General features: G+C 36.0%; 1 protein-coding gene across 2 annotated transcripts in view; it reads right to left on the reverse strand.

Moving 5' to 3' along the window:
• The window catches only part of LOC129237032 (rho GTPase-activating protein Graf), a 67,793-nt gene continuing 40,127 nt past the window's right edge, over positions 1 to 27,666 (reverse strand). Inside the window, exons 3-11 of one of the 2 annotated variants that reach the window (XM_054871401.1) lie at positions 13,632 to 13,847; positions 13,464 to 13,535; positions 9,435 to 9,486; positions 7,458 to 7,744; positions 7,050 to 7,380; positions 6,858 to 6,963; positions 5,429 to 6,790; positions 271 to 350; positions 1 to 187 (exon numbers count right to left, since the gene is read on the reverse strand). In XM_054871401.1, the coding sequence (XP_054727376.1) occupies positions 87 to 187; positions 271 to 350; positions 5,429 to 6,790; positions 6,858 to 6,963; positions 7,050 to 7,380; positions 7,458 to 7,744; positions 9,435 to 9,486; positions 13,464 to 13,535; positions 13,632 to 13,847 (2,607 nt within the window). In that variant the 3' untranslated portion in view covers positions 1 to 86. Of the gene's footprint in view, positions 188 to 270; positions 351 to 5,428; positions 6,791 to 6,857; positions 6,964 to 7,049; positions 7,381 to 7,457; positions 7,772 to 9,434; positions 9,487 to 13,463; positions 13,536 to 13,631; positions 13,848 to 27,666 lie in introns of both variants that reach the window. The other variant, XM_054871400.1, reaches the window with a different exon arrangement.

Consider the following 27,666-nt stretch of genomic DNA (forward strand, 5'->3'; position numbering starts at 1 on the left):
TTTAAAGGTCTACACATATATATAATTATTATTGAACATTCATATACATATACGTATCTAACGACTTCCATATCTAGTTGCTACTTCTAGTGGTATGGTTTCAAGTGTTCAACATAGTTCTGTGGTATAAGTCCGGTTTTACCGTTAAGCGTGCCCTGCAGCCAGCCTGGCTCATGCGAATAGCGTACTGCAAGTTAGTGAGAGAGAGAGAGAGAGAAGGATATTTGTAACTCATTTTGATTAAAGAAGATATTTTCATGCTATATTTACCATTGGTGATGATCTGGTTTGGCTCAAACGACAGCTCACCCTCGCTTTCGCCCATACAAGCGTACAGTGTGCGCACACGGCTGTAAGAAATACGAAAAAAGCATTTTAAAAATATGTATTTCGTAAGATGACGTTTTTGAGAATCAATTAAAGAAAATAAATTTAAGTAAGGTTAGGTTGAGCAACTAAAGAAGGTACCGGAGGTCGTGTATTTAAACCGCGGCTAGACAAAGATACTCTCAAGGGGGGAGTCTGGTTATAAGGTGAAAAAAATCAATTTTTTTTTTTTTCGTTTTAAGCGATTCCTAATATATTTCAGAATATTCACACAAAGTTACAGAGCCTAATTCTCAATATTTCCGTAAACACAAAGCCAAAGGTAGGCGAGCGTTAGGTAGTTACGTTGTGACCGGACAGCTATAGTACAAACTTTATCTTCTTTTCTCGACTTTTCATTTTTATGATTTCTTTGAATTGGCGTACATGAATGAAAAAAAACTAATGAACCTTTTGAAATGAATCATAACTTGTTCCCTTCAGTATTGAATTCTCTTCTATTTGAACTAACAAAATAGATAAAAAAAACTTTTTCAAGATTTTTATACCAAGTTGAAGTGAATTTTTTTTTTATAGAAAGGCATTTTTTTCTTTAAAACCTTCAAAAAGTTGAAATTTTGGAATTTCTCTCAGTTTTCTTAGTTCATCTAGAATAAAAAATCATGATAATTAGAAATCCATTTGAATTTTTTGCTTTAGATAATAATTACGAGCTGTATCTTGTACGCCAGTTGGAAACTCCAGCGTTGCAGCGCTCTACTAATTTCTATGTTAAACATTTTTTTTAACTTATTTTAACCAGTACAAAAATTTTTTATACTTTTTAAATGTTCATTAAAAGATAGAAAGAACTTTGCAGTCCTAAATTAATTTTTTCCTTAAAAAAAAAACAATCGCAAAGAGGTGCAATTTTTAGACCTCATAAACCAGGCTCCCCCCTTAAGCCATGTAAAAACGGATGCCAAACTGTCGGGCATAAATATGAGCATATGACAGAAAAAAAAATAATGAAAAAAAATATAATAAAAAAAATATAATAAAAAAAAAGATAACAAAAAAAAAATAATAAAAATATAAATAATAAAAAATAATAAATAATAATAAAAAAATAAATAAATAAAGAAAAACAAATAATACATAAAAATAATCAAAAAAAATATATTAATAATAATAAAAAAAAAACAAATAATAATAAAAAAAAAAACAAATAATAATAAAAAAACACAAGTAATAATAATTTAAAAGGCGGCTTCACGCTGTCTGTAAAACCCAACTTAATGGGAAAAACCAAATCCACGTTATTAATTCATTTGTCGTCCCGGTGGTATCGTATAGCTTCGGAATTGTAAAATGGTCATCTACTGAAATAGAAAATCTACAACGAATAATACGTACAATTATGACTAAATACAAGTCACGTCATCCTAAAAGCTCTGTCGTTCGAATGATGCTACCTAGAAAAGCGGGCGGCAGAGGACAGATTGATGTTGGAGCACTGCATGACAAACTTATCTTGAACATAAGAGCATACTTCCAACATAAGTGCTCCCAATCCGATCTGCACAAGGCTGCAAGTGCTGCGGATGATAATTACACCCCGCTTCGGATGAATCAATCCTACGAAACCAGGAACGCAACCACAATAGATGAAAAAATCCAAAGATGGTCTGAAATGGCTGTCCACGGCGTATATCGAAAAGACTTGCTGAGCCCACATGTCGACCAAAAATTGTCGCACTTATGGCTTACCAACAGGTCGATATTTGCCGAAACGGAGGGTACCATTTTCGCCGTACAAGATGGTGTGATTCCAACGAGAAATTACATTAAATACGTAATGCGAGATCCAAATGCCGCTGCAGATAGATGTCGAAGATGCAATAGTCGAAGTGAGACATTAGACCACGTGTTAGCGGTATGCACCACACTGGCAAACTCTATGTACCCGAAGCGACATAATGACATCGCGAAAATAATCCATCTAAAACTGACGCAGATGTACAACTTCAATCCAAGCAAAAACCGTACTTCAGATACACCCCAGAACCTGTTCAAGAAGACTCCAACTACCTTCTATATTATGACCGAACAATTTTAACAAATGCCACAAGAGACCACAATAGGCCAGATATTTTCCTTATTGATAAATCTCAAGCGACTGGTTATATTGTTGATATTGCTGTTCCTCTAAACAGAAACATGCAAAAAACATATGCAGAAAAAATATCCAAATATTCTGACTTAGGCATTGATGTCAAACGCCAGTGGAAGCTAAGGAAGGTGCACATACTACCAATTATCATCTCAGCCCACGGACTAGTGCATGAAAACTTAGCAGACAACATAGGTGGCCACACTGCATTATAAATTTACTGCATTACAAATAGCAGTAATCAGTAAAATTTTACTGATAATGAAGTTTAATTTGCATTACCAGTAAACTTTTACTGATTACTGAAAAAAATTTGCAGTAAAAATATTTTTTTACTGATTACTGAAAAAAATTGCAGTAAAAATATTTTTTTACTGATTACTGAAAAAAATTGCAGTAAAATTACTGATAATATAATTTGATTTGCATTATCAGTATAATATTTACTGTTTATGAGAAGTCAAAATGTAATACACTTTCATCACGAAATTCAATCATTTATGTACTCAATAATTCTTTCTTTTTTTTTTGGTTTCTCTTATTTTCCTAAATAACAAAATAATAACCCCATAACTGTAACTGTCGTACAATCCAAACAAAAGATTTGGATGAAGATGCAAAGAAAAAAACAGGCCAATAAATATTTATTGCACCTACACATATCATTGAAAGAGTGGTCAAGTATGGAAAAGTAGCCTGTGCCAAAACTCGTATTCTACCTCAACCACCTCAAAAAACATTGTTTGACTTCGGGGATGAAAGTAATGGTAAACTTTTTACACTTGGTTTTCAATTAAATATTTGTTTTATGCATAATATATTTACTTAAATAGATATTAGCATACAATATGGTTCCACTGACTCGGAAAATTATCTTCAAGAAACGCTCTTATACCTGGCCGAACGAGAAGAAACAACAAGTTGCCTAAATAAATATCAGGCTATTAAAAACGTATTTTTAAAATATAATACCCCATTACCGTTATCTGCACCTGTAGAACGGTTGTTTTCATTCGCTGGAATTGTAAATCGGTCCAGAAGGCAAAAACTGCAATTTTTTTCAGTAATCAGTAAAAAAATATTTTTACTGCAATTTTTTTTCAGTAATCAGTAAAAAAATATTTTTACTGCAATTTTTTTCAGTAATCAGTAAAAAAATATTTTTACTGCAAATTTTTTTCAGTAATCAGTAAAAGTTTACTGGTAATGCAAATTAAATTGCAATATCAGTAAAATATTATATTTACTGCATTTTTACTGTTACTGCAAAGTGCCCACCTATGGCAGACAACATGAAAACTCTTCAACTCCCAGAATATTTAATTTTCGAGATGCAGAAAGCAGCTTTACTCAATTCTTGCCATATAGTCCGAAACTTTTTACAGTAAACGTTTTTCTTGTTTGTAAAATTGTTAACTATTTTATATAATATGTATAGACATTAATTTAATTGTAATCTTTGTACCTGTTATAAATTATTGGCTTGCAGCAAAGCTGTCGCCAATTAATGTAAATCACTCCTTTATTGGGATTCAAAAAAATAAAAAAAAAATAAAAAAAAATAAAAATAATAAAAAAAATAAAAATAAAAATAATAAAAAAAAAAAATAAAAAAAGGAAAAAAATAAACAATAAAAAATAAAAAGATATAAAAAAAGTAATAATAATAAAAAAGAATAAACAATAAAAAAAAAATAAATTAAGAAAAACAAATAATACATAAAAACAATCAAAAAAATATATTAATAATAATAAAAAAAACAAATAATAAAAAAAAAATAATAATAATAAAAAAAAAACAAATAATAATAAAAAAAACAAATAAAAAAAAATAAATAATAATAAAATTATATTAAAAAAGAATAAATAAATAAAAAATAAAAAACAAATAATAAAAAAAAGTAATAATAATAAAAAAATAAAAAAACACGCGTCGTAGAACGTCACCGGAACAACACGGATTTATTTCGGCCAAGGACTGTCACTTCAGCAGCTTTCCCCGTATTTGTATGGGGAATGTTTATGCTGCTACAACAACAACAGCGAACCACTTCCAAATCTAAGTGGGATTTTGAAAGTCTAACCCAACAATTATAACAACAGTTGACCCCAGAAGCATTCCAAAAAATGTTGGCAAGGGATCAAAGAAATCGATCACGATCAAACCGCGGTTTCCGCAGTGGTCACATTTGATAGTCTTTGGAATGGGATTTTGTTTGAATGCGGCAACGATCAAAGAATCAGCTGAGCAATCCTGCCGGTGCGTATTATCAATTTGATGTAGCTTTCGGAACAAAAATGATGCACAAAACCGATCAATATGGAATTGTCTGAACCAAGATTACTATGGCGCAATTTCGCTCGGGCAAATAAATTTCTTAAATTCCTTACCAGTTTAGGTTTCTACCGCTTCAATCGAGATTTTAAAGTATTTCATATCTAACTTGTTCTACAAGCCCTCTTCTGAGGCTTAGAGGCTTGGTTCAACACACCTGAAGGCAGGTTAAGATTGTGGCAAATAATGGAGAAAAATGCATTTCTTAGTTAAAACCGAAAATAAAATACTTTAAATAATCGAAAGATCTAACATTAGCCACCTCTATCCAAAAAGGACACAAAAAATCGTAGGCAGTCTCACAAGTGAGCCGGAGAGCTTTGAATGACAAATAGATCCCTTAGTAATGTTGCTTTTTCGCTGCAAATTTCTTAAACCTTAAAATATTTAATTGATTGCATGACGGTGACTTACACAACTCCAGTAGCCCAATCAGTATACATTCAAATCAATTCAGACGACGGTAACAAGTCAAGTTAAAAAAAAATCTAAATAATTGGTTCAGTAATTAAAAAAAGATCACTAAGTAATCCGAAGAAAGTAGTTTCAAAGGCGGAATGCAGTCTGCTCAATAATTTTTTTTTTTTTAGCACAAAAAGTTTCAATTCACTTACGCTGTGCCCGCATTTAGTTCGCGTTGTATCTCCTTGTTGCGATGCACCTTAGCCGGCACATACTCGCCATCCTTCGGCGAACTGCCGCCACCGCCAATCATAGAGGGTGCTGCCGTTGCCGTCACCACATCGTCGCAGGTGGAGCCCAATAGCGTCGACAGTGAAGAGGCTTGCGAGGAATGTGGCACATAGTCCAGTGAATTACCACCGCCTAACAAACGGTTACCACTATTGCTGACACCACCACCACCGCCTCCACAGCCGATGCCATTCGCCGACGATAAAGAATCACAGACACTCTCATTGGAACTAGAGGTGGATGCCGCTGCTGCCACAGGTGAATAGTGTTTCGCCTGCGCGTACATGTGACTGCGGGTAAGCTGCGATTGACCGCCACCGCCACCACTGCCGCCTCCCGCCAGTGCCGTCGAGCCATACAACGCTTCGGTGCGCATTGATATCGTTGGTGGGGAGACATTGTTCATATTCAGTCGGGTAGTGCTGCCCGCTGAGGCGGTGGAGTAAATACCACCGCTTCCGCCGATACCCGTAGACGCTGGTGTGGCTGTGGCCATTAGGTAATCTTGACGCAGTTGTGTTGCATTCGCGGGCGTGGCATGATGTGCTGTTAGACCGGAGCCGTTCGTACCACCACCAAGTATGCCATATACGGCATCAGCAGCGCTGCTGTTTACGGCGCCAGTGCCACCACCACTACCACCGCCGCCACTACCCCCACGTAGACTACGCACGCTGATGTCACTCTGTGACATGGAATGTAAATTTTTTACGCTGCCCATATTGACGCTCATGCCAAGACTTTTCGAGCCGCTGCCGCCACCGCCATTGGTGGTGTGGCCGCTTACAAGGCCGCCGTTTGTGCGGTTTGCTGGATTGCCACCACCTCCGCCGCCACCAACACCACCACCACCACCGCCGCCGACACCACTGCCATGCGAATAGATTAGACCATTTGGAATGTTTTGCAAGCTCGACGACATCGGTGGATCTGTGAAGTTGGACTTAGTCACAAGTCGATAGACTTGCTGTTGGGGTGAATACATTGACGTGCGTCCGCCGTTGCCCACACCACCACCCGCTGATGGCGATTTACCGGCTTGACTAGCACGTGGCACGCGCGTCGGCGGACTAGTGGGATTGGGTGCGCTTAACATTGGCGCGCTCGGGTCGCTCTTGAAGATGCGATCGTAGTTTTCAATTAAAATATTTATAACAATGTTGTTGAACTTGATGTCCAATATGGCAGCTACCGTCTCCTCCTGGGGGCGCAACAGTGTCGGGCCGAACACCACGCCCAAATTGAAGACCGACATTTTATTCTTTTCAAATTTGCGTGACACTCTGCAAAGAAAAGAGACATTAGGGTACACATAAAAAATAAGACTACACGAAGGCACGGCTGACTTACTCTGTCAAATGTCGAATGACAAGATCGAGCATCTCGAAGTTCGACTGTGGCAGCTTGTGTACCAATTTATGCACCTCGTGTACACGCTGATTCAAACTTTCTTGTTCTGCATGAAAATAGAGAGAGTGGCATTAAAATTTACTTATAAAAAACCAGACTACGAAACTACTAAAAAAACCAGACTGCACTTACTTGCCGCCTCGATGAAGCCGCTGTGATAGCGATATGTCATCAGGGGTTCATTTAGATTGCGCAAATACGTTTTCAATGCACTCGCTATGGTATTGCTCTCCATGAGATCACGATATTGTTCATCGTTAAAAACACACTCTGCCTTCTTGTGATCCATACCCAGTGACAGGAGTTTGGAAATTTTCGTGCCAACACCGCTCTTACGGTAGATACCCTCATCCTCAAGACCGCGCTTCTCCAGGATATCGATGCATCTGCGCACGAAAGCGAAGCCCATGTCATCCAACTGATATTCCTCGCCAGCCTTCACTTTGCCGGGAGCAAAGTAGGTCTACAAGTATTCGAAAGAGAAGTTCAATTAGATAAGAATTTTTCATAAAACTATTAAATAATATTTCGAGCACTCACCGATTCGGTGCCATCCATTGCTTTTACCCACGTCTGCCGATCGTCCTCGCTGAGCGCTTGAAATGTATACACAATGCCTGGTTTCTCTTTGAATGTCAAATCGAAGCAGAAACGTTTCTCGAATTCGGAATTGCGTGGATGACAAGAGTATAGCGTCAGTTTCTCCTCTTCACGCCCCTCAGGACGCGTTGAGCTGTGATTCATCTGATTGAATTGCAACATAGTGAACTCCTTCTTTTGCTTCTTGTAAGTGCAATAGTATTTTGTCCATGTTGCCTTGAAAGGCTCTAGAAGAGATATTTTCAAAAGGGAGCCTATTTTAAGTATTAATCAGGGGGGTCACACACATCGACAAAAACGAAGAAAATATAATAAAATTTATAAAATATGAAAGTGAAAATAAATTTGTATAAATGTGAAATAAATGTGAGAGAAATAATTTTAATATAAAAAAAAAAATATTAAAACAAAAAAGACTAAAAAATATACCTGAATGTGGAATTTTTTAAAGTTAAGTGAGGGTGCAAGTCGTGAAGGTGTAGGGAAAAACGGATACAGTATAGATACTTGAAGGAAGTGAATAAGCGGGTACAGACTCAAGATTAACTAACACTCTACAAGGATCTCATCATGCCCGTTGTTGTTGTTGTTGTAGCAGCATAAACATTCCCCATACATATATGGGGAATGCTGCTGAAGTGACGGTCCCGTCCTAACGTATGGCGCAGAAGCTTAGACGATGAAAACATTCGATGAGGCGTCACTTGAAGTGATCGAGAGAAAGATTCTGCGGGAAATGTTGGACCTTTGCACGTTGGCGACGGGGAATATCGCAGGCGATGGAACAATGAGCTGTATCAGCTTTACGGCGACATAAATATATCGCAACGAAAAAAGATCTAGCTGCTTCGTTGGTTGATTGATGTCGTCTGAATGGAAATAAACGTTACGACTCTGAAAGTACTCGATGCGGTACCCACTGGTGGCAGCAGAGGAAGAGTAAGGTCTCCTCTGCATTGGGAAGATCAGATGGAGAAGGACTTGGCTTCACTTGGTCTGTTCAACTGACGGCGGTTAGTACGAGAAATAAACAACTGGCGCGCTTTGTTAAACTCGGCCAAAATCGCGTAAGCAGTTATCGCGCCAATTAAGAAAAAGAAGAAGATACGCAAGATTAACGGAAGTTTAGTCAGAATACCATTTAGAACCATTTGCATAAGATTGGCCTCAATAAGAAGCTAATATGGGTAGCACCCGATTTGACGTGAAATAACCATTTGAAACGAATTGAATTTTGCGTTTCCTTACTAAAGCGAGACGGTTAGTAACTGGGCATGAAAAAGGGTCTCATACGAGAGCAACAGCCGAAAAGAATCGTAATCAAATCGCAGTGAAGGGGATCAAACGGTCGCCAAGCCTGATTTTTGGCCAAGAAGGTTTTTGCTGTGTGTGGGCTCATCCACAAAGATCTGCACACATTGAGCTAAGCATTCAAATCGGACCTCTACTGTCAACAATAGATTGAAACGGACGATCGATCAGAAATGACCAGGATTAGCGCAAAACAAGATGTGCTCAGCCGCATACATCTTTAGCGATGCGGTTTATCACATCTGATATATCTAGACTGTGTCTAGACCTGGCAACAAGGGATTATTTCCAAGCTAGTCCCTAATGAAGCTTCTGCAAATGAGCTGCACCAAAACGGTCGAGGGCTCTCTTACTGTTTCGACAATAGGTTTCTTTTAAGTTTAAATTGGGGAAAATGAAAGAATTCCTGAACTCTGCAATTACAACCTCTTTAATTCCTGAACTCTTTTTATGCTTGATTCGAGAAAACTAGTCTAGTCTAGTATTGCTAAAAATAAGATTATTCATCCAACACCGACCTACAAGAAATAAATATGTAATGGAGTAAGTAGGATGGGTGAGGGAAAGGTGAACATTGAATATTGAACATCAAACATTGAAACTCACTTTTTTCCATCAAAAACAAATAGCCACGTTTTGTGAATTTCTCCTCTGGTTTCTGTAATAAAAAAATGGAAAATTAGTATATGTAAATTCTAGTTGTTGTATAATAATAATTTTTGTGCAAAACAAAGGAGAAGCGACGAAATAATTTCAACTAAAATTTTACTAAATAAGATTTAAGATATTCTCCCGTTTCGAAACATTTTTGATTTTTATCTACATTTATGAAAAACAAGAGCTAAGTAAAGGGTGTTTTTTTTTAGAGGTTAGGTTTTCAAGTTGGCACTACTTTTTTCGTAGATGGTCTTTTTGACAGCTGTCACTTGATTTATGCTCAGTTTGGTTTGCCATTTCATAATGAATAGACTTACATCTGAACTACGTTTGCAAATCGTTCAAATTTATTACGAAAATAATGGTTCGGTTCGCGCGACGCATCACAAGAAAATTTTGTTCAGCGATGAAGCTCACTTTTGGTTGAATGGGTATGTCAATAAGCAAAATTGTCGCATTTGGAGTGAACATAATCCACAAGCCATTGCTGAGACGCCGTTACATCCTCAAAAAGTCACTGTTTGGTGTGCTCTATGGGCAGAGGGAATCATTGGTCCATATTTCTTTAAAAATGAAGCCGGCCATAATGTTACAGTCAATGGAGAGCGCTATAGAGCCATGATTAATGACTTTTTCGTGCCTGAATTGGACGATATTGATGTGGACGAGTTTTGGTTCCAACAAGACGGCGCTACATGCCATACAGCCAACGCAACAATCGATTTATTGAAGGAAACTTTTGGTGAGCGCATTATCTCGCGCCGTGGACCTGTGGCGTGGCCTCCAAGATCGTGCGATATAACACCGCTGGACTATTTCTTGTGGGGCTATGTGAAGTCGCTTGTCTACGCAGATAAGCCCGAGACGATTGACGTCTTGGAAGAGAATATTCGGCGCGTTATTGCTGACATACGGCCCCAATTGCTGCAAAAAGTGGTCGAAAATTGGGCCTCTCGGCTGGAATTTATTCGAGCCAGCCGCGGCGTCCACTTGCCCGAAATCATTTTTAAAACATAATGGCAAACCCTTATCTTTATAATAAAGCTGAATTCTTGGCCATAACATTAAATTATATACGTTTTATTTCATCTTGAAAACCTAACCTCTAAAAAAAACACCCTTTATTAAAAATATTCTCTACAGGATTCCAGTAGAAAAGAACTCAAAATTGAAACTTTATTGTTATTCTAGCAAGATAACTCCTAACCCAGCTAATAATCTTCTTGCAGGTATATCCGAACTGTCTCTTGTGGTAAAGCTATAAGAACATACCGAGCTCTATTAGTGCCCTCAGAACAGCATTTCTATGATGAGTTAGAAGGGCAATATGATGCTTTCGTGCAGTTTCCAGTACCAACAAGTTGATGATGCTACGATGTTGCACTAATATCACTGCACCTGCTATAAAAACGAGAAGTCTTCTAATGTAACCCGAACCCCATCTTTTCAACAGTTTTTGTTCGTTTGCTACCGCATGGCTCACTTTAACGGACATCTCCTTGGAGATGGTTCAGCACCGAAATGCACCTGTTTGAGATGCGTAAGACGAGGAATGCGGGCCGCTGGACAAAACGAGCAAATTAAAGGCATTTAGAAACTCGCGCCCCCCATAAATGTCATAACTTTAGTTCAGTCACCACCACTCGACCGTACTGTATACAATGTTCGACCATAAGCAACTGAGTACAAATTTGGCAGACTGGCATCAATTACAATTCAGATTTGCTCAAAAAGGATTATCAAGTCGAACCCACAGCTCAAACATTCCGAAGAAAGTAGCTAGAAGAGCCAAGACCGAAAACGGCAAGATGAATTCATCCAAATGAGAAGGCCTTCCTCACTGTTTTCTTCGATTGCAATAACGTAGTGTATTGTGTGTTTATGCCCGAAGACCATGCTAGCAATAATATTATATAATTTCGAAGTTATACGCCGGTTGCGTGAAGTAATACCAACCGACCGCGACGAAGGAGTCCATTTTCTGATCCTACCCTTCGGTTACATCTCTGACAACACTTTATGAAGCTCTGCATGGGCAAGGCTCTGTAATGGTTTTATAACAACTGCACGGTAGGAAGTTTCTGATGCGCGATATGCACGAGCTCTCTCAACACTCAAAAATGCGAATGGCGTTCTCTTAGACTGAACTAAAGTTGGCACGGGAAACTACCAGACTAGAATCTGAAACACAAAAATTTTGCTAGGAATTTTGAAAAAAGCCAGGTAATCACATTCAGCAAGTCAACTGCAGCAGGTATCCAATTTAGCTGACACCAAAAGCATTCTGAACGAAACCAATTATTGGAACTCAGGCTAAAGGAGGAAACGTAACTAAATGCTATTTTAACCTGCCATACTATCATTTCCAAGATATTTAGGCCTATGTTTTTGGTACGGCCCGGAATTTCAGCAGCCTTCATTAAAAATATATGGGATATATTTTAAGCTATTGCAACAACGATCCGGTGTCGAAACCCGTGTAACATTAAATTATAAAAAAAAAGTTGCTTCTAGTAGTGTTCCCCCCAAAAAGGTGGTAATGCTCGTACAGACAAAAACAAACCTCCTATAGGGCATTTCTGCCATGGTAATGCTTGTTAAAAGAAAACAGCTGCCCTTTGGGGTAGGTATGAACTAAAGTTTATTTTACGATGAGCTAAAGTACCTAAGTCTAGTGGCATGCCACGCAGAACAGTGATAAAGAAGATGTCTTCCTACTCCTCATTCTTGCAGCTTCTGCAATAGTCGAAATGAGGTATATTCAATATTTGAGCATGTCGACCTAGGAGACAGTGGCCTGTGATCTAAGCAACTAACATAGAAACGTTTTTTCTTGACGGATTAAGTAGCCCCTTTGAGCGCCTGACGCCCCGACTGGTAATGCCCTTTCTCGCTAATGTGTCTGTCTAACAATTTCCTGGTATATCACTATACCCTGGCACCCCATTGAAATGGATGCAAAAATATTCCGCCATCTCGTTAAGAAGCGCCCGGCATTTGCGAGCAATGACGGAATTAATGACAACCCCTCCAAGAGATTTAATCGCCGCTTGGTTATCGGAGTAAATATAGATTTCTCTGAAGGTAGTCACATTGTTGCCTAGCCAGACAGGTACTTCCATTAATTCGTTACGGCAAACCGAGCAGCAGTGTTACCTGCATTCTGTTTATCAACCATGTTTAGGGGAGATAAGAAGAAATGAGTATTCAGAGCATCAGGGGGTGTGGTTCTTAGAGAGCCACTGATACGTATAAGCCCCATACTTTGAACTCTCTGAAACCTGTTTCCAAGTGTGTATGTATCAGTTTAGAAAAAAATTTCCACAAATACATAGAGAAGTTTCGACATTTTTTTTTTTTAAATTTTCATAAAAATTTCAGTTTTCATAATCAGAATTTCCTCACACTTTTGTCCTTCATCCATTCTTTTTTCCTCTGCAAGGACAAAATTAATTTTTTTCGTCCAAGTGAGCACTCTCTTCAGACAACCATTTAACCTAACCTAACTTAGTCAGAAAAATTATGGGTATGCAGTTTTATAGTCCAATCAATTTTAGTATAACAAAGTGCAAGTTTAAAGTGGCTTTAATTTCGCTTTGAATTTTGACAATTTTTTTTTGCGCAGAAGTGTTGTGCATTTTCTCCATGCCATTAAGCCATTAAGCCCTCAAGAAAATTTCTTGTGTTAAATTTTCTTAAGAAAGCTCACAAACAAGGACTCAAAAAACAAACTTTTTTTTTCTGCAACCTTTTTTCTTTTAAAGTTAATTAAACTAGTCAACAAAGAAACTCTGATTTGATAAGGAATAAATGCATGATCCCTTATTTAGACAAGAAACTTTGGAAGCTACGAAGTAATGGCAGGTTTTTTGAGAGATTTCTAGCGATTAGTGTACTGAGCTTGAATAAAGAGCTTATAATTTTTTCCGTCATCGCTTCAACTTTTATAATAACAATAATTAGCATATCAGTCCTCACCGTTCTCTTTTCCATATATTTTGTCTTCAATTCGGTGACTTTTTCTCGAGTGCCTTCAAAATTCTCGCGTGTCTGTGAAAGGAAAATTAAATTAAATATAATATATGTATATATTTTTCTTTTTTTCAAATAAGAAGCGATTTAAATTATTTGAAGATTTTCTCTCACCTTTTGCACCTTGTGCCGCAAATCTTGCAGATAATCACGATTATCCTCGGCCTGTTCGTGCGCCGTATGATAGAATACCAACCAGCCGGAGATGAAGCCAAGCAGGATTTCCACAAATTCAAATTTGATGCGCTCCTGCACTTCCTGTATGCGTAGCACGTAACTCAAGGACTCCTGTACATATTCACGTTCGTGCATACCCAGACTGGCATCCGCCTGTAAAAACAAAAACAAGAAAAACAAAATGTAAACAATGAATGCGAATTCCAATGAAATTGTGACAATTTTTCGAAGAAGAAATGCAATTAATTGTGGAATATGTTTTCTTCAATTCTGCAGGTGCTAAAATTGTATAATTGTAGCGAAAGTTTCGCGCAAGTTTGGTTGAACTTGGCAAGAATGCAAAGAAAGGAATCATAAAAGCCAAAGCAAAAGAAATGCATTATTCGCGGTATCGCCTCCTCGCCAATGCAGTTAATTAACTTTTATATTTTTTGTGTGCACTTTTAGCAAAATTTTGGATTTTGCATGAAAGGATATCGCCAGCATGGACCTACCTCCCGCCCCCAGCAACTACCGCCATAACAAGAAAGGAAATATTACTTTCTTCTTCAATTAAATTTTTGTTGTAAGAGAGAGATAGAATTATGATGCTTGACAGCCTAGCAAAGATATTATCTGCGCAAATTTTAATTGGAAAATTTTGTGAAAATATTAAAAAGTTGCTTAGAAATTAAAATATAAAATAAATTAGCAGATAAATCCATCGATTTAGTTAGGCGCGATCCAAGCAATGTATTATTAGAACTCACCGAGGGTACTAAAATGTGGCTGCTAAATAACGAAACTGACGATAAATAATAATTATCTTAGCTTGATTTCACACCTAATACCATGAATGAGTCGCTTTGAGTGAAAAAGCCGCTTTCGCTTCAGCAGTTTTAATGAACTCTAATACACCTGCATGCCACGTAGAAGCCATGCATTGAACCGAGATGTATGGAGCGCAATAGTAAAGGTAGCATTGGCTCCCCCCGAGCTGTGGATATAATTATCAGATGATCTTGCTGTAATAAATACAGATTTCACCTTTGGAAACAGATAAAAGTCGCACGGCGCAAGATCCGCCGGGTAAGGCAGATGATCCGATTTAACACTGGCATGTTGCACTTGGTTGAAAACGGCTCGGTAGATAGGCAGACAATGCGGATTGAGTCGACGCATTATCTCTACCATTATACTTAAAATTTTTCTCTATTGAGGCGTCTCGACTCTGTATAATTTTTGGTTTTTTTGTTATAGGGAATTCACCTTTTTTAAGGGAAAATCACCTTTGTAAGGGATAAAAAAAAAAATGGTTTTTGCCGGACGTCGGAGTTGCTTTTTTGCATTTTTCGTTATATCTTCGAATCGAATCTTAAAGTATAATGCACAGTGAAACCTCTCTTGGGCGGGCAGTCACCCTCAGTCTACCTTTGGTTCGTTGAAGCGAGGTTTCCACTCAAAATAGAGAGTAACTTCTTCCGATACATAAGATTTGATATAGAGAAGAATGTTAGCTCAAAGAAGGTGTACGGCTAATAGAGGTGACCGTTAGAAGAGGTTACACTGGATCGATGTTTTCGTCTTAAGGAAGCAATTTTTTACTGCTTTTCAAATATTCAAATACAGGGTGGCTAGATGAATTTTGCTACATTAAGAAACTCAAATAACTTTTTTTTTTAGTGTATGGAATTCATTTATTTTTTTTTTCAAGTTGAAGGTCATTAAATTTGATTAAATGTAGCTTAACTAGTTTTAAAAATAATTGAATTTAAATGCTCGTTGACACAAGTGCGGCATCTTAATAAAAAGTTGTTCATTGCTGCTTTGAGAGTTGCGACAGGAATAGCCGCAATTGTTGCCCGAATGAATTGCTTTAGTTCATCCAAATTTGTTGGCTTTGTTTTATAAACTTCTTGTTTACATAAACCCCACAAGAAAAAGTCAGGTGCAGTAAGCTCAGGCGACCTGGGGGGCCAAAGAAATTCGGAGTTTCTTGAAATCAGTTTATTGGGAAATTTTCGTCGCAACTCTGTCATAACAGTCTGGGCTATGTGAGACGTTGCCCCACCTTGTTGAAACCACACAGAGTTGAAAGGAATTCTCTTTCGGCGTAGTTCTGGAGAGAAAAATTCTTTCAGCATTTTCAAATAACGGTCTCCAGTAACCGTAACGGTGTGACCATTTTCTTCAAAAAAATAAGGCCCGACAATACAGCGTGAAGAAACCGCACACCACACTGTCACGCGAAGAGGATGCAATTCCGTCTCGTGGAGTATCTGTGGGTTAGAAGTACTCCATATTCGACAATTTTGTTTGTTCACATTGCCGTTTAAATCGAAATGGGCCTCATCAGACATGAAAAGGCAGTTTAACATGTTTTGGTCTTCTTCCACCATTTGCAGGCTCTTCTGGCAAAATTCCAAGCGAATCGGCAAGTCTGCTGCATTCAGTTTGTTAACCATTTGAATTTTGTAGGGAAATAAGTCTAAATCTTTGCGCATTATTGTTTGCAAAGACTGTCGGCTGACACCAAGTTGAGCAGATAAGCTTCTTGTTGAAACCCTTGGATTGCTTTATATAGCTGCAGCTACAGCAGCGATCGTTTCCTCCGTCCGAACTGGTGGGTTTCGATGATAAGGCCTTCTTGCGACTGTTCCTTGCTCAGCAAAATTATTCACCAGTCTCATTATGGTCCATCTGCTCGGAGGATCGCCGCCAAACATCCGCCTGTACTCTCTCTGTACCAAAACTACGGACTCCAGTGCGTGATAGCGGCGGACTATCCAAATTCTTGTTTGCGTGTCCCAGTTATCCATTTTAATAAATTTTAAAGATCAATCTGCAAATTAAAACAAAAATGGAACAGATAACTTAAAAAGAAAAAAAGTTATTCAATTTTTTTTTGGTAGCGGCTTTCATCAGCCACCCTGTATGTATATTATCAAAAAACTGTTTCCAAAAACAGTAAAGAAAAAAATTAAAAATTTTCCCCAAAAATGAAATTATAATTTAGCTAAAACATTAAAAAAAATAAAAGAATCGAAGATACCATACTTCAGTTTAAAAACTCTATACGAAAATTTTCAACATTAATAAATATCAAAATTATTAAAAAAAATTTCAAAATTGTTTCAGTCGACTTCTTATTGTATCAATATTGAGAAGAATTGCCGACAATGTCTAAAAATACGTGGATCACTTGACAACGAATCACTCTATAGAAAATTGTATGCACATTGGCTTTCAAAATCTTGCAATTGGAAGACCCTGTATCAATTTTTTTAGAGAGCTATTCAAACGCGTTGGCGAAAAACTAATTTGACACCAACCGCGAGGTAATGAAGTTGCATAAAAAACTCTTGTAATTTCATTTAAATATGCGCATTCTTTTATTTTTGCTTTGAATACTTTTCAATCACTTCGAAACTCCAAATAGATCTCCCTTTACTTCAATTGATAGTCTCAAATCTATTAAAAGCACCATTTAGAAATAAACAAAAATTTCGCGCCTATTCCTCGGTACAAACGTGAGCATTTGGAAATCGCGCATTTACTTCCTTTAAAGATAATTTGACATGCCTGCTAGTACGTACATTAAATATTGGATACGAACAACAACTAAAAAGCTGGTCCTACCACACTTTCCTCATACCGAAACTGACGACGCGCATACTCAAGATTACATTTGAGGAGGCATAGAACACGCACAACTACACACTAGCGTGTAACAGTGAGTCAGTAGTGAATGATTAAAACCAGATAAATAAAAAAATGATAACTACACAAAAATAAAAAAAAATTTACAAAAAAAAAACAATTATATATATAAAATAATACAAAATAAAAATTAACGAAAAAAAACTAAATAAATAAAAAAAGATAAATAAAAAACTACAACTACAAAAACAAATATTACAAAAAAAAAAAATTATAATATAAAAAATTAAAAATAAATATAAAATATAAAAAAACAAAAAATTTTAAATTAAAACAAACTTAAAAAGCGCAATTTAAAAACAAAAAAATCATTTCAATTATGCAAAACAATAAAGAAATAAAAAAAAACTTTAAAAATAAAAATTAATAAAAAAATTTGAATTTAATTAAATAAAAATATATATGAAAATATTAATAACAAAGAAATATTAAATGCAAAAAATAAAAAAATGCAACATACAAATTAATAAAAAGAAGTTAATTGAAATTTAAAAAAATTAAATAAATAGAATAGAAAAAAAACTTCTTAATTTCTCACTTAATAGCAGATATATACGTGCATTAGGGCGGATCAGTTTGTACGGAACTTTAAAAATAAAAATTAAAAAAATTTTAAAAATAAAAATAAATAAAATAAAAGACAAGAACTGACGACGCACATACTCAAGAATACACAAATACACACTAGTGTGTAAAAGTATAACTGAATTAGTAGTGTCTGATTAAAAAAACAAATAAATAAATATACGGAAAAAAATTTAAAAATGAAAAACAAACTAAAAACAACTTTAAAAATAAAAATTAAAAAAAGTAATAAACAAAATTTTAAAAATAAAAATGAAAATAGAAATAAAAATTTTAAATAAATACAAAAATTAAAAAAAAATTACATTTTAAATAAATAAAAAAATTTCAAAGAAAATATATAATTAATAAAATAAAATAATAATATAAATAAAAAAATTAATAACACGAATTGTAAGAAAAAAAGCTTCTCACTTAATACTAGACATATATGTACATTAGAGCTAGTTAATTTGTATGGGATGATTTTGAAAAAAATTAAATTAAAAAAATTAAAAAACTAAAAATTTTAAATTAGTAAAAAAATTAAAAAACAAAAATTTCAAATAAATAATAAAAATATGAAAAAACAAGATTCAAAATGTCCCACTTAATAGCAGATATATATCTACATTAGGGCGGGTAAATTTGTATGCAACGACTTTTTTCAACATCGCTCCTAGCGTATTTGGGTTCTACAAACAAAAAATTTTTTAATTTAAATTTAAGGTACATAAAACCAAATAAATTTGTTTTTTTTTATCAAGAAAAACAATTAAAAAAACTTTTTGTAATAATAAAAAAGAATTATATGCAAAAAAATTTGAAATTTCTCACTTATTAACAGATACATATTCACATTAGGTGCAATTGGGCGGGTCAATTTGTACGGGTGGACTTTGAAGTTCCTAGTATATTCGGCTTCCTCACACAGTTCTAAGAAAAAATAATATTTCAGCATTAAAAATATAGTGTATGTACATTAGGGCGGGCCAATTGTTGTTCCACCATAGGAACGATGCATTTTTGGATTCTACATGAAGTTCCAAAAAAAGAAGAAGCTTTAAAATCAGTTTCGAGTGTAGAAATTTTAAAAGAAGCTATTTTTAATCAATACGAAAATAGGGAGGGAGTTATGGCTTTGCAGATAGAAAGTAGAAAAACAGACTTCCGTGTTGAGTAAAAATAATGTAAAACCAATATAATTGTAAATTTGTTAATTGCAAAAAAATTTGTGATTAGAAAAAATGTTGAAAATAAATTTTTGAAATTTTGTAAAATTTAATCGTTGTCGTCTTGTTTTTTGCAAGTTTTAGGTGGATTTACATATAAAAAATTACATGCAGTCACTTTAATTACTAAAATTTTAAGAAATTCCATTCATGTAATTTGCTTTGTAGCCATCAAGCATCTCAAAAATAAATTCTTCATACCAAAAAATGTATAAGTACAAATTTGTATTAAAAAAATTAACATTCATAATACTTAAGGAAATATAAAATATTCATATTAACTTTATTATAATTAACGATAGTCTCTTTTAAAGTTTGTGGGGCACGAATTTGACTTTAGAGTTATGATCTCTTGGACGTTTGTTCTTAGAATTTCATGTAGAATCCGACAATGCTAAGAACGGTGTGCTAGAAAAATTGATCCGTTCTAATGAACATGTTATGTTTTTAATTATGAAATACATTTTTTTATCGATTAACACTTTAATGCATTGAACGGCGCTTGTTGGCGCTTGTTGCCACGTGGCAACTAACAACAGCCAATCAGATGAGTGTGAAATTCGCAGTTGCATAGGATCATAAAAGTTGGCTAAATTTTTTAGATATGAATCCGCCATGCCTCGCCTTTATTCTTCTCACACACAGATGTATCAATAAACGTTGCAAATGCCAAATAGGAAGCGCGTAAGCAAGTCAAAGCGCCGGAAGAAGGCACTCAAAAAGGCGCAGCACTTATCCAGCGCGCATAAAAATTGATCTTTTGACCTTTGGCATTGGCATTGACGGCGGCGCCAACACTGTTGCCGTCGTCACTAAACGAGCAACCGCACCCCCATTCTAACTTTATAGCTGGACATACATACATACACACACAAGTCGGTAATTAATTTCATTTTCCTTGTTTAGTTGCTGAGGACGAAATTTCCGAAAGTACCGCAGGCAGTGTGGGGTGAAGTGGAAACTATGACGACACAAAATGACTTTAATTGCAGTGCAACATATGAGACAATGGCGCGTGTTGCCGTAGGGATAATTGTTATCGTTATTACGCGCTGCTGTTGTTGTTGCCGGGACAGCAGTGGTTATTACACAGGAGTGAAGTGGACACACGACAACAACTGTTGCTGCCACTGCTGCTGCTCTGGTGCGTTAACGTATGGAGTTGATGGCAACACTGACCAACGACTGCTAACTTTTGGACCTCAGTGAGCTTTTCATTGCAACAGCTGTACTTCAATTAGCCACTTTTGACATTGAATGTGAAATACTGCCATGCAAGAAAATCTTCTTTTGAGCTGATGATCTTCTAATGAGTAGACGCACCAGTTCAGTTTAACTTCCATCTTCCATGCAAGCTATCGTTTCCTTCTTGGAATGTAATGCCAGTTGCTTCAGTATAGTGCATTCCAGGTAATGTGAAATGACCAGCTCCTTTTCCGAAGAGTCGGAGCTTAACGATAACAATCGCTGGTTCCTTCCTTGGATCACTCATTTTACTAACATTTGTAAAACTAATAACCACGGACCTGAGCTTCGTTGGTTGCGGTATTCTAGAACCTAAGAACGCGGAAGCAAAATTCAACAGAAGTTTCTAGCATGTCGCGATGGCTGTCATGTCATCTCCTATAAAAGCGAGCAGCCTGAATGTACGTGCCAAACCCGTCGCCTTGGTGGCATAGATCCAATATGGTTGTGACTCCGAAATGCGAAAATCAAAAACACACCACGGAACGGATGCATACCTAAATTATCGTTTCCTGCTGAAAAATAGTACTAACAAGCACAGAAAAGACCAAACTGACTCACATGGCTTGGTCCATCTTGGTGAATGCTCCGAGTACGAGTAGAGCGACATAGGCACCCAAGTTGGCTGCACATATGGCAAGACAAATAATAACGTCATTTCAAGCGGTGAAGTAAAAACGGATTCCCGAAACAGTCTCTTTTATAGATCATGGAAAAGAGAAGCCAAGTAAAAATATTAGCATAGCTTGGGAATCTGCCAAATCCTTTTTTTTAAAAGGTTAGAGGGGTAGCTAACACCTTCTAAGAATTCTTACCTTGCATTCCAGAACCTTAGAAGGAGTTGTCCCAGAGCGCTCAGTTGCGCTAAAACGACATATTACTCGGGATACACAAAAGCTCTTTCGAACAATCATTTGGCCATCAAGATTCTGCAGTGCGAAGGTGCCCAGAAAGCTCATCAGGCATCTGAAAATCCATCTTAGATGAGATCGAATGGGCCGCCAGAGGGGCTCTAAACGGCACTGAGGAATGCAATCATGACTAAACAACATTCCGCGCAAAGTTTTTAAAGCTTTCAGTAAGGAGAAGCATCTAAATGTAGTAGATCCAAAGATCATGGGATGCCGAAATCGTTTATAAAAATTGGTAAACAAGCTAACTCCATCATCTTGGAACTCGTTGACTCTCGACACTTTGCGTGAAGTCAATATTAGATTTTTCGAAAATAGAGTGACTTCATTTTTTACCTTTCTCAAACACTTTCACCAGCGACACTCGGTACCAAAAGTGATCGACATTGTTTGACAAACCTAGGCAGTCCCTCAAATAAATAGCTGCTGACTAATCTGTCAGTTCTTCTTAGAAGAGGTTGACCAGAAGATATACGAAGTTCAGAATATTTGCACAGGAACAGTCATCATATGGGGTTCCGAATCTGTCTGTTCTATATCAAATTGCTCAGGGCTGAAAGTATTCGTGTACATTCATTTTGAGAATCTCAGTGAGTTCCGTGTCAACCGTTCGTCGAGTGCTAAGCAAAATGAAGGCGATACCGTACAGGTGATAAATTAGGTTTCTTGTTATTGATATCTGTTACAGCCTTGTGGATATTGAATTCCTCAAGTTTTACTTCAACATCGGAATGAAAGAACTCAATGCATCGAAGGCTCTTAATAGATCAAAGCTGCGCTACTGAAGAATGCATTTCCAGTTAGTCGTTATCACCTTAAAGACTCTGGTCGCATCTTGACTACCTACATTCAAGGCTGGTTTTGAAGGTGACTGATCTATCTTATTATCTATATTTATTTTGTTGTAACGTGGTCATCGGCTTAAAAATATGGTCTGGAAGTCCTTAAGAGTCAATAAAGAAATCAGTGTGAGTTGCCAAAAGATCACGAAGATGAGGCCACTTTGCATTTCCGGTCCCTTTATGAAGATTCTAAATGTTTATCTAGGGAAAGTGAACGTCGAAATTGAACCAAATTCGATCTCAGCGATCTTAACGCGGGTGAGTCAGTCAAGATGTTAAACTTTTTGATAGCAGAAACACATTTTTGATATGGGTGTGGCCACCAATTCGAAGAAGTGTGGTAGCTCCACTGGTGATAGCCACGATAACGGAATCTGATCAAGAACTTAATTTTGGTGGCACGCAGAGACATAAGCCTTTAGGCTTCGCTACAATCAATACTTGGAAGATGACCCGTTTTTCAGGGCGGTTGTGGTTTACTCAAATAACAAAGACAATAAGGCAGATATGGCAATCAGAGAACTTAAATATTCCAACACCTACGCTCAGTCCAACCTAGCTCTATCTTAAGTTTAATAAGGGACCTGGGTCTGGATGAGGTACTGTGATGAGTAGAGGGCACAAAAGACGATGAGTTCGAAGTGCAAACCTCCAATAAATCTAATCGAATCTATTTCAACTTTGTTTTTTTCCTGCTTATTCCTGCTTAGTGGAGCTCGACCCAGAGCGTGGATGCACAAAAACAGTAATATTTGAAAAATCATCCTCTTATTTTCAAAATTTTAATAGTAATATAAAATTATTGAAAAAAATTGAATAATGCGAAGTGGTCATAAACATTTCAGAGTTTCATACCAAAAAAAAAGGACTAAAATCGCTTGAGTCTCTTTTAATTTCATGTAGTTTGAAAATCAATTTTATGATTTCTTAACGCATTTTGTTTTATGGACACGCCTCTTTTTTAATTTTATGCAATTTATGTCAAAAAACACCTTCTAAGAGAGAACCCTGTCACGAGCTCATCGAAAAAATATAACAAAATCACATTCAAGTTGCTTCTCAGCATCTCGCCCGCCATCGAGCAAAACACAGTCATAAACAGCACTTTTTGTGCCGAATCGTCATGGGAGATGAGAAATGGTGCCTATACATCAATATTAAGCAAAAAATCAAGCCGGAGTCAAGCCGGATATTCATTCAAAGAAGGTCATGATATGTGTATGGTGGGGCTGGGAAATGCTCGAAAAGAATGTCACGGTAACAAGGAGCACTACATCGCCCAGCTACATCGCGTGAATGAGGCCATTCGACTGAAAAGACCTGATCGACATGGTCAAACCATACTCCTTCACGACAACGCCAGGCCCCATGTTGCACAAGTCCTCAAAGCCGCACTCCAAGAGCTCGAATGGGCGGTCCTTCGGCATCCGCTGTATTCTCCGGACTTTGCACCGACCAAATACCATCTTTTCCGCTCCCTGTCAAACCATATGAAGGGCGTTACCTTCGATAACAAAGAGGTCTTTAAAAACTGGCTCAACAACTTCTTTGTCACCAGACCAGACGATTTTTAGCGGAACGAGATTAACAAATTGGAGGTGGGAAGAGGTTATAAACAGCAACGGCGAAAATATTATATAATTGATTAGGTATATAAAGGTATATCGGCTCCAGTTGACCGCTGATGCGGAATTATGAAGCAGCCACGGCAGTCGATGCTACATTTAGCGGAACGGCCCCGATTTATGTATATCCGTCCAAGGACTGTCACTCAAGCAGCATTATCCGTGTATGTAAGGAGAATGTTTATGCTGCTATAAAAACAATAACAAATTATTATGGTATAAAACGAGTTAATAACATTTGGCCACTTTTCGATGAATGAAAATCTTGACACTTTGAAACTAGTTCGCATTTGCACCAGTTATGGACTAGAAGTCTATTATGCTAATTCAGCAAAATACTAGACATTTTTTCTTTCAATTATTTGTAAGGATTTTGTGCACAATATCACTTGCATGCCTTATGCATGGATGAAAATATTTGCTTGGCATTAGACATTTTATTCAATGAATGGGTGCCAAAAAGTTCAATTCCTATTCCACACAATCCGTAATACTATAAAACACACCTACACTTGCACAGTCCATTGAACAAATAAACAAGGCTTAAAGTGCATATAAACAAATGCGCTGAGAATCCTTTAAACATCCATTCAATGGGGAAAAAAGAAAACAAAACGTCTGCCAACAATGACTTACCAAGTGGCAATTGCAAGTGGCGACCACAAAATGCACACATGTTTACACACGTATGCATGGAAGTGTGTGTGTATTTAACCGCAGCAGAAAATCAGCTACAACAGATATCGTAGATAAGCAGCAGCGGTGGAAGCAGCAACAACAGCAAAATGGCAAAGTGAAAGGCGAGCATAAGGGCCAACAAACACACACGCCGAACACACGAAGGGACAACTGAACTGGCGGAAAAATTGTGGCACTTTTTCTTTTTTCCTTATTTTCCTCTTTTTTTCTTTGAAAAAAAAGTACTTATTATAGTAGAAGTTGTTTATACTTATTGGCATGCGAAAGAGTTAAGGGCACGTGATGAGATTCTTTGGATAAAGGAAACTGCTGCTTTATAGGAGTTGGGTTGTGTAGAAAATTAAAATACATTTTTTTTAAGAAATAGGAAGGCACATAACTAGACACCAGCAGGGCAGCGGGATATGCAGGAAATGCGTAGATGTGCTTGGTTTGTGTAAAAGGTCCTTGAAAAAATTGAGGCAGCTGGGTGCAAGGAACTACAAAAGAAGCGAATATCTGAAGGGGCATGTCAAGTGAAGTAGGAGGCTTATAGGGAAGAAACTTTGTTGTGCATATTGGCTAAATAGATAGAAATCTTCGCGGTTTTCCCGTTAAAATAAAATTTAAGTAGCATTTTATTTCATTCAAATTGCTTTTCCTCATTTTTTTCTTCTTCGTCACAATATCGTATACGCACTTTTCACACTCACTTCACTACACTTCGCTTATTACGTTGGTTTGATAAGTGTTTTTTGCTTGCGTTGCAGATGGTTTCCTCAGCGAGAACATACGCATACACTTTTCAACGCCTAAAAGCGCACTACACTTTGTGCAATCTGTTAGATTTTATATATTTTCCAAAATCTAGAGATTTAAATTAGAATATTTTGGAATTTGTATCAAATTATTTTACTAAATATCTAATAAATTGAAAAGCTAACTAATTTTCGTCGTCAACACGTCACGCTGCTTCGCGTACACACTGATTTTTCATCCCGTAGCGCATGGATGGATACGAACGAGAGAAGGTGCTCGTATCTGCTGAAGTATCGCGAAAATACGAGCGTATCCATATGTATGAATTTATAGTGTGTATGTGTGTGCAAGCGTGTGTAAATACAGCAAAGCGTTACACAATGAATGAATACATACGCATATGTATCAAAAATAAATATACAACATACACACATACATACGTACATCCGTACAATATATGTACATATATGATACAGTACCACTGAACACTTACCTCAACCGCCGGAGAGGCCGGAGAGAGTATGACGTGGAGAGACATCAATGCTAATACATATATGAAAAGCTCAAAGCGTATGACGAGAAGTGCGCAAAAACAGGAATAACAATCGCGCCGAAAGTGGAAAATTTTACATTTGTTTTACAAATGTCACCACTTTGTAAAAGTATTTCCATACACTGCCATTTTGCATACAATAGCAATAACAACAGCAACCAAACAACCACCGACCAGCACAACTCATTCGCTGGTGGCGGATGGCGGAAAGTCCGAAACTCGTCACGAATGGCCTAATCGTAATGTCCGCACGCAAATAGCAACAACATTAATATAAACAATTGAAACAAAACATTCATATGTGAACATAACAACAACAATAGTAACAATAGTAAATATAATGAGGATAAGAATAAAGGGATGAACGGAGAATAAATGCAAGGCGGCAAGCAACAAAATTAGGAAGCTCCAATGAAGACAAAAATCTGATGTGCTTTTTTGAGAGTGTGCAAAGACTTTAGTAGTAAAGGGAGAGCAACGTTGCGAACGTGTCGCTCGGAAGCATACTTTTCGGCGTGAAGCACTGGCATTAAAGCTTAGCGAGTAGTTTAAACGAAAAATCAGCAAAGTCTCGAAAAAGCTAATTAATGTGAAGTTTGCAAAAAGTTGGAGAAGTAAAGAATGCGAAAATGAAATGAAAAATTAAAATGGGAAAAAAACAAAATGAAATAAAAATAAAATTAAATAAAGATGAAATTAAATACAAAATACAAAAATAGAAATAAAAAAAACCTTGTGGAAAGTAATAAAGTAATAAATTAAAAAATTTAAATAAAATGAATTTAAAAATAAGTAAATTTAAAAATAAGTAAATTTAATAATAAATAAATTTAAAAATAAGTAAATTTAAAATTAAATAAATTTAAAAATAAGTAAATTTAATATTAAATAAATTTAAAAATAAATAAATTTAAAAATGAAAAAATGTACAATAGTAAAAATTTAAAAATAATAATAAATAAATCGACAAATAAATAAAACAAGTAAATAAAAGAAATAATTTACGTTGCTGTTTTTATGTTTTTTCCCCCTTTTTTTGAAGTCTAACTAAATTATTAGAGACCACTATAACAGTTTAAATCATAATAAAATAACATAAGATAAAATATGACCCAAAAATTAAATAAAATATAAAATAAACAAATTAAGGAAAAAATAAAAATAAATTTAAAAAATTAAAATAAAGTATTATGGAAAACAGTACATAAGAGCAAGTAAAATAAGAGAAGATGTTATAAAATATTCCAAATAAAACTAAATTATTCAAATATAAAATGAAATAAAATGAAACAAAAAACTTAAATTGAATTAAACAAACCAAAAATTAAATAAATGAGAAGATGCTATAAAATATTCCAAATAAAACTACATTAAGCAAAGAAATATTTAAATGCACAAAATGAAATAAAACAAAATAATCTAAGCAAAAAAACTGAAATAAAACAGAAAGTTACAAAAAGGATGTGATTCAACAAAAATGTACATAAAAAGAAAGAAACTGAAGAAAAATTAAATAAAATTAAATTAAATTGAGCTGTTACAGTATCGGCACCATTCACATTTTCAGCGGCCTGGCTTGCATTTTCGCCTTTTTCAAAATAAAAAACAAACTGTAAAATGTACCGAATTTTCTCTTTTTGACTTACATTGTTAACACTCTGTAACTAAATGGAACAAGCAAAAAACAGCAAAATGAATTTTTGTAGTGTGAAATGTCACCTTGACAACGAGCATAATAAACTTTAAATTGTTTGTTTGATACTTTACGAGATATCGATCACTACAGCCATCTACCGAGAAAATAATGGATCTACCGAGAAAATAATGGATTTATTTTTCCCCAAGCTAATATTTTCATTATTCT

The sequence above is a fragment of the Anastrepha obliqua genome, chromosome 2 (genome assembly GCF_027943255.1).
Source record: "Anastrepha obliqua isolate idAnaObli1 chromosome 2, idAnaObli1_1.0, whole genome shotgun sequence".
NCBI lineage: Eukaryota > Metazoa > Arthropoda > Insecta > Diptera > Tephritidae > Anastrepha > Anastrepha obliqua.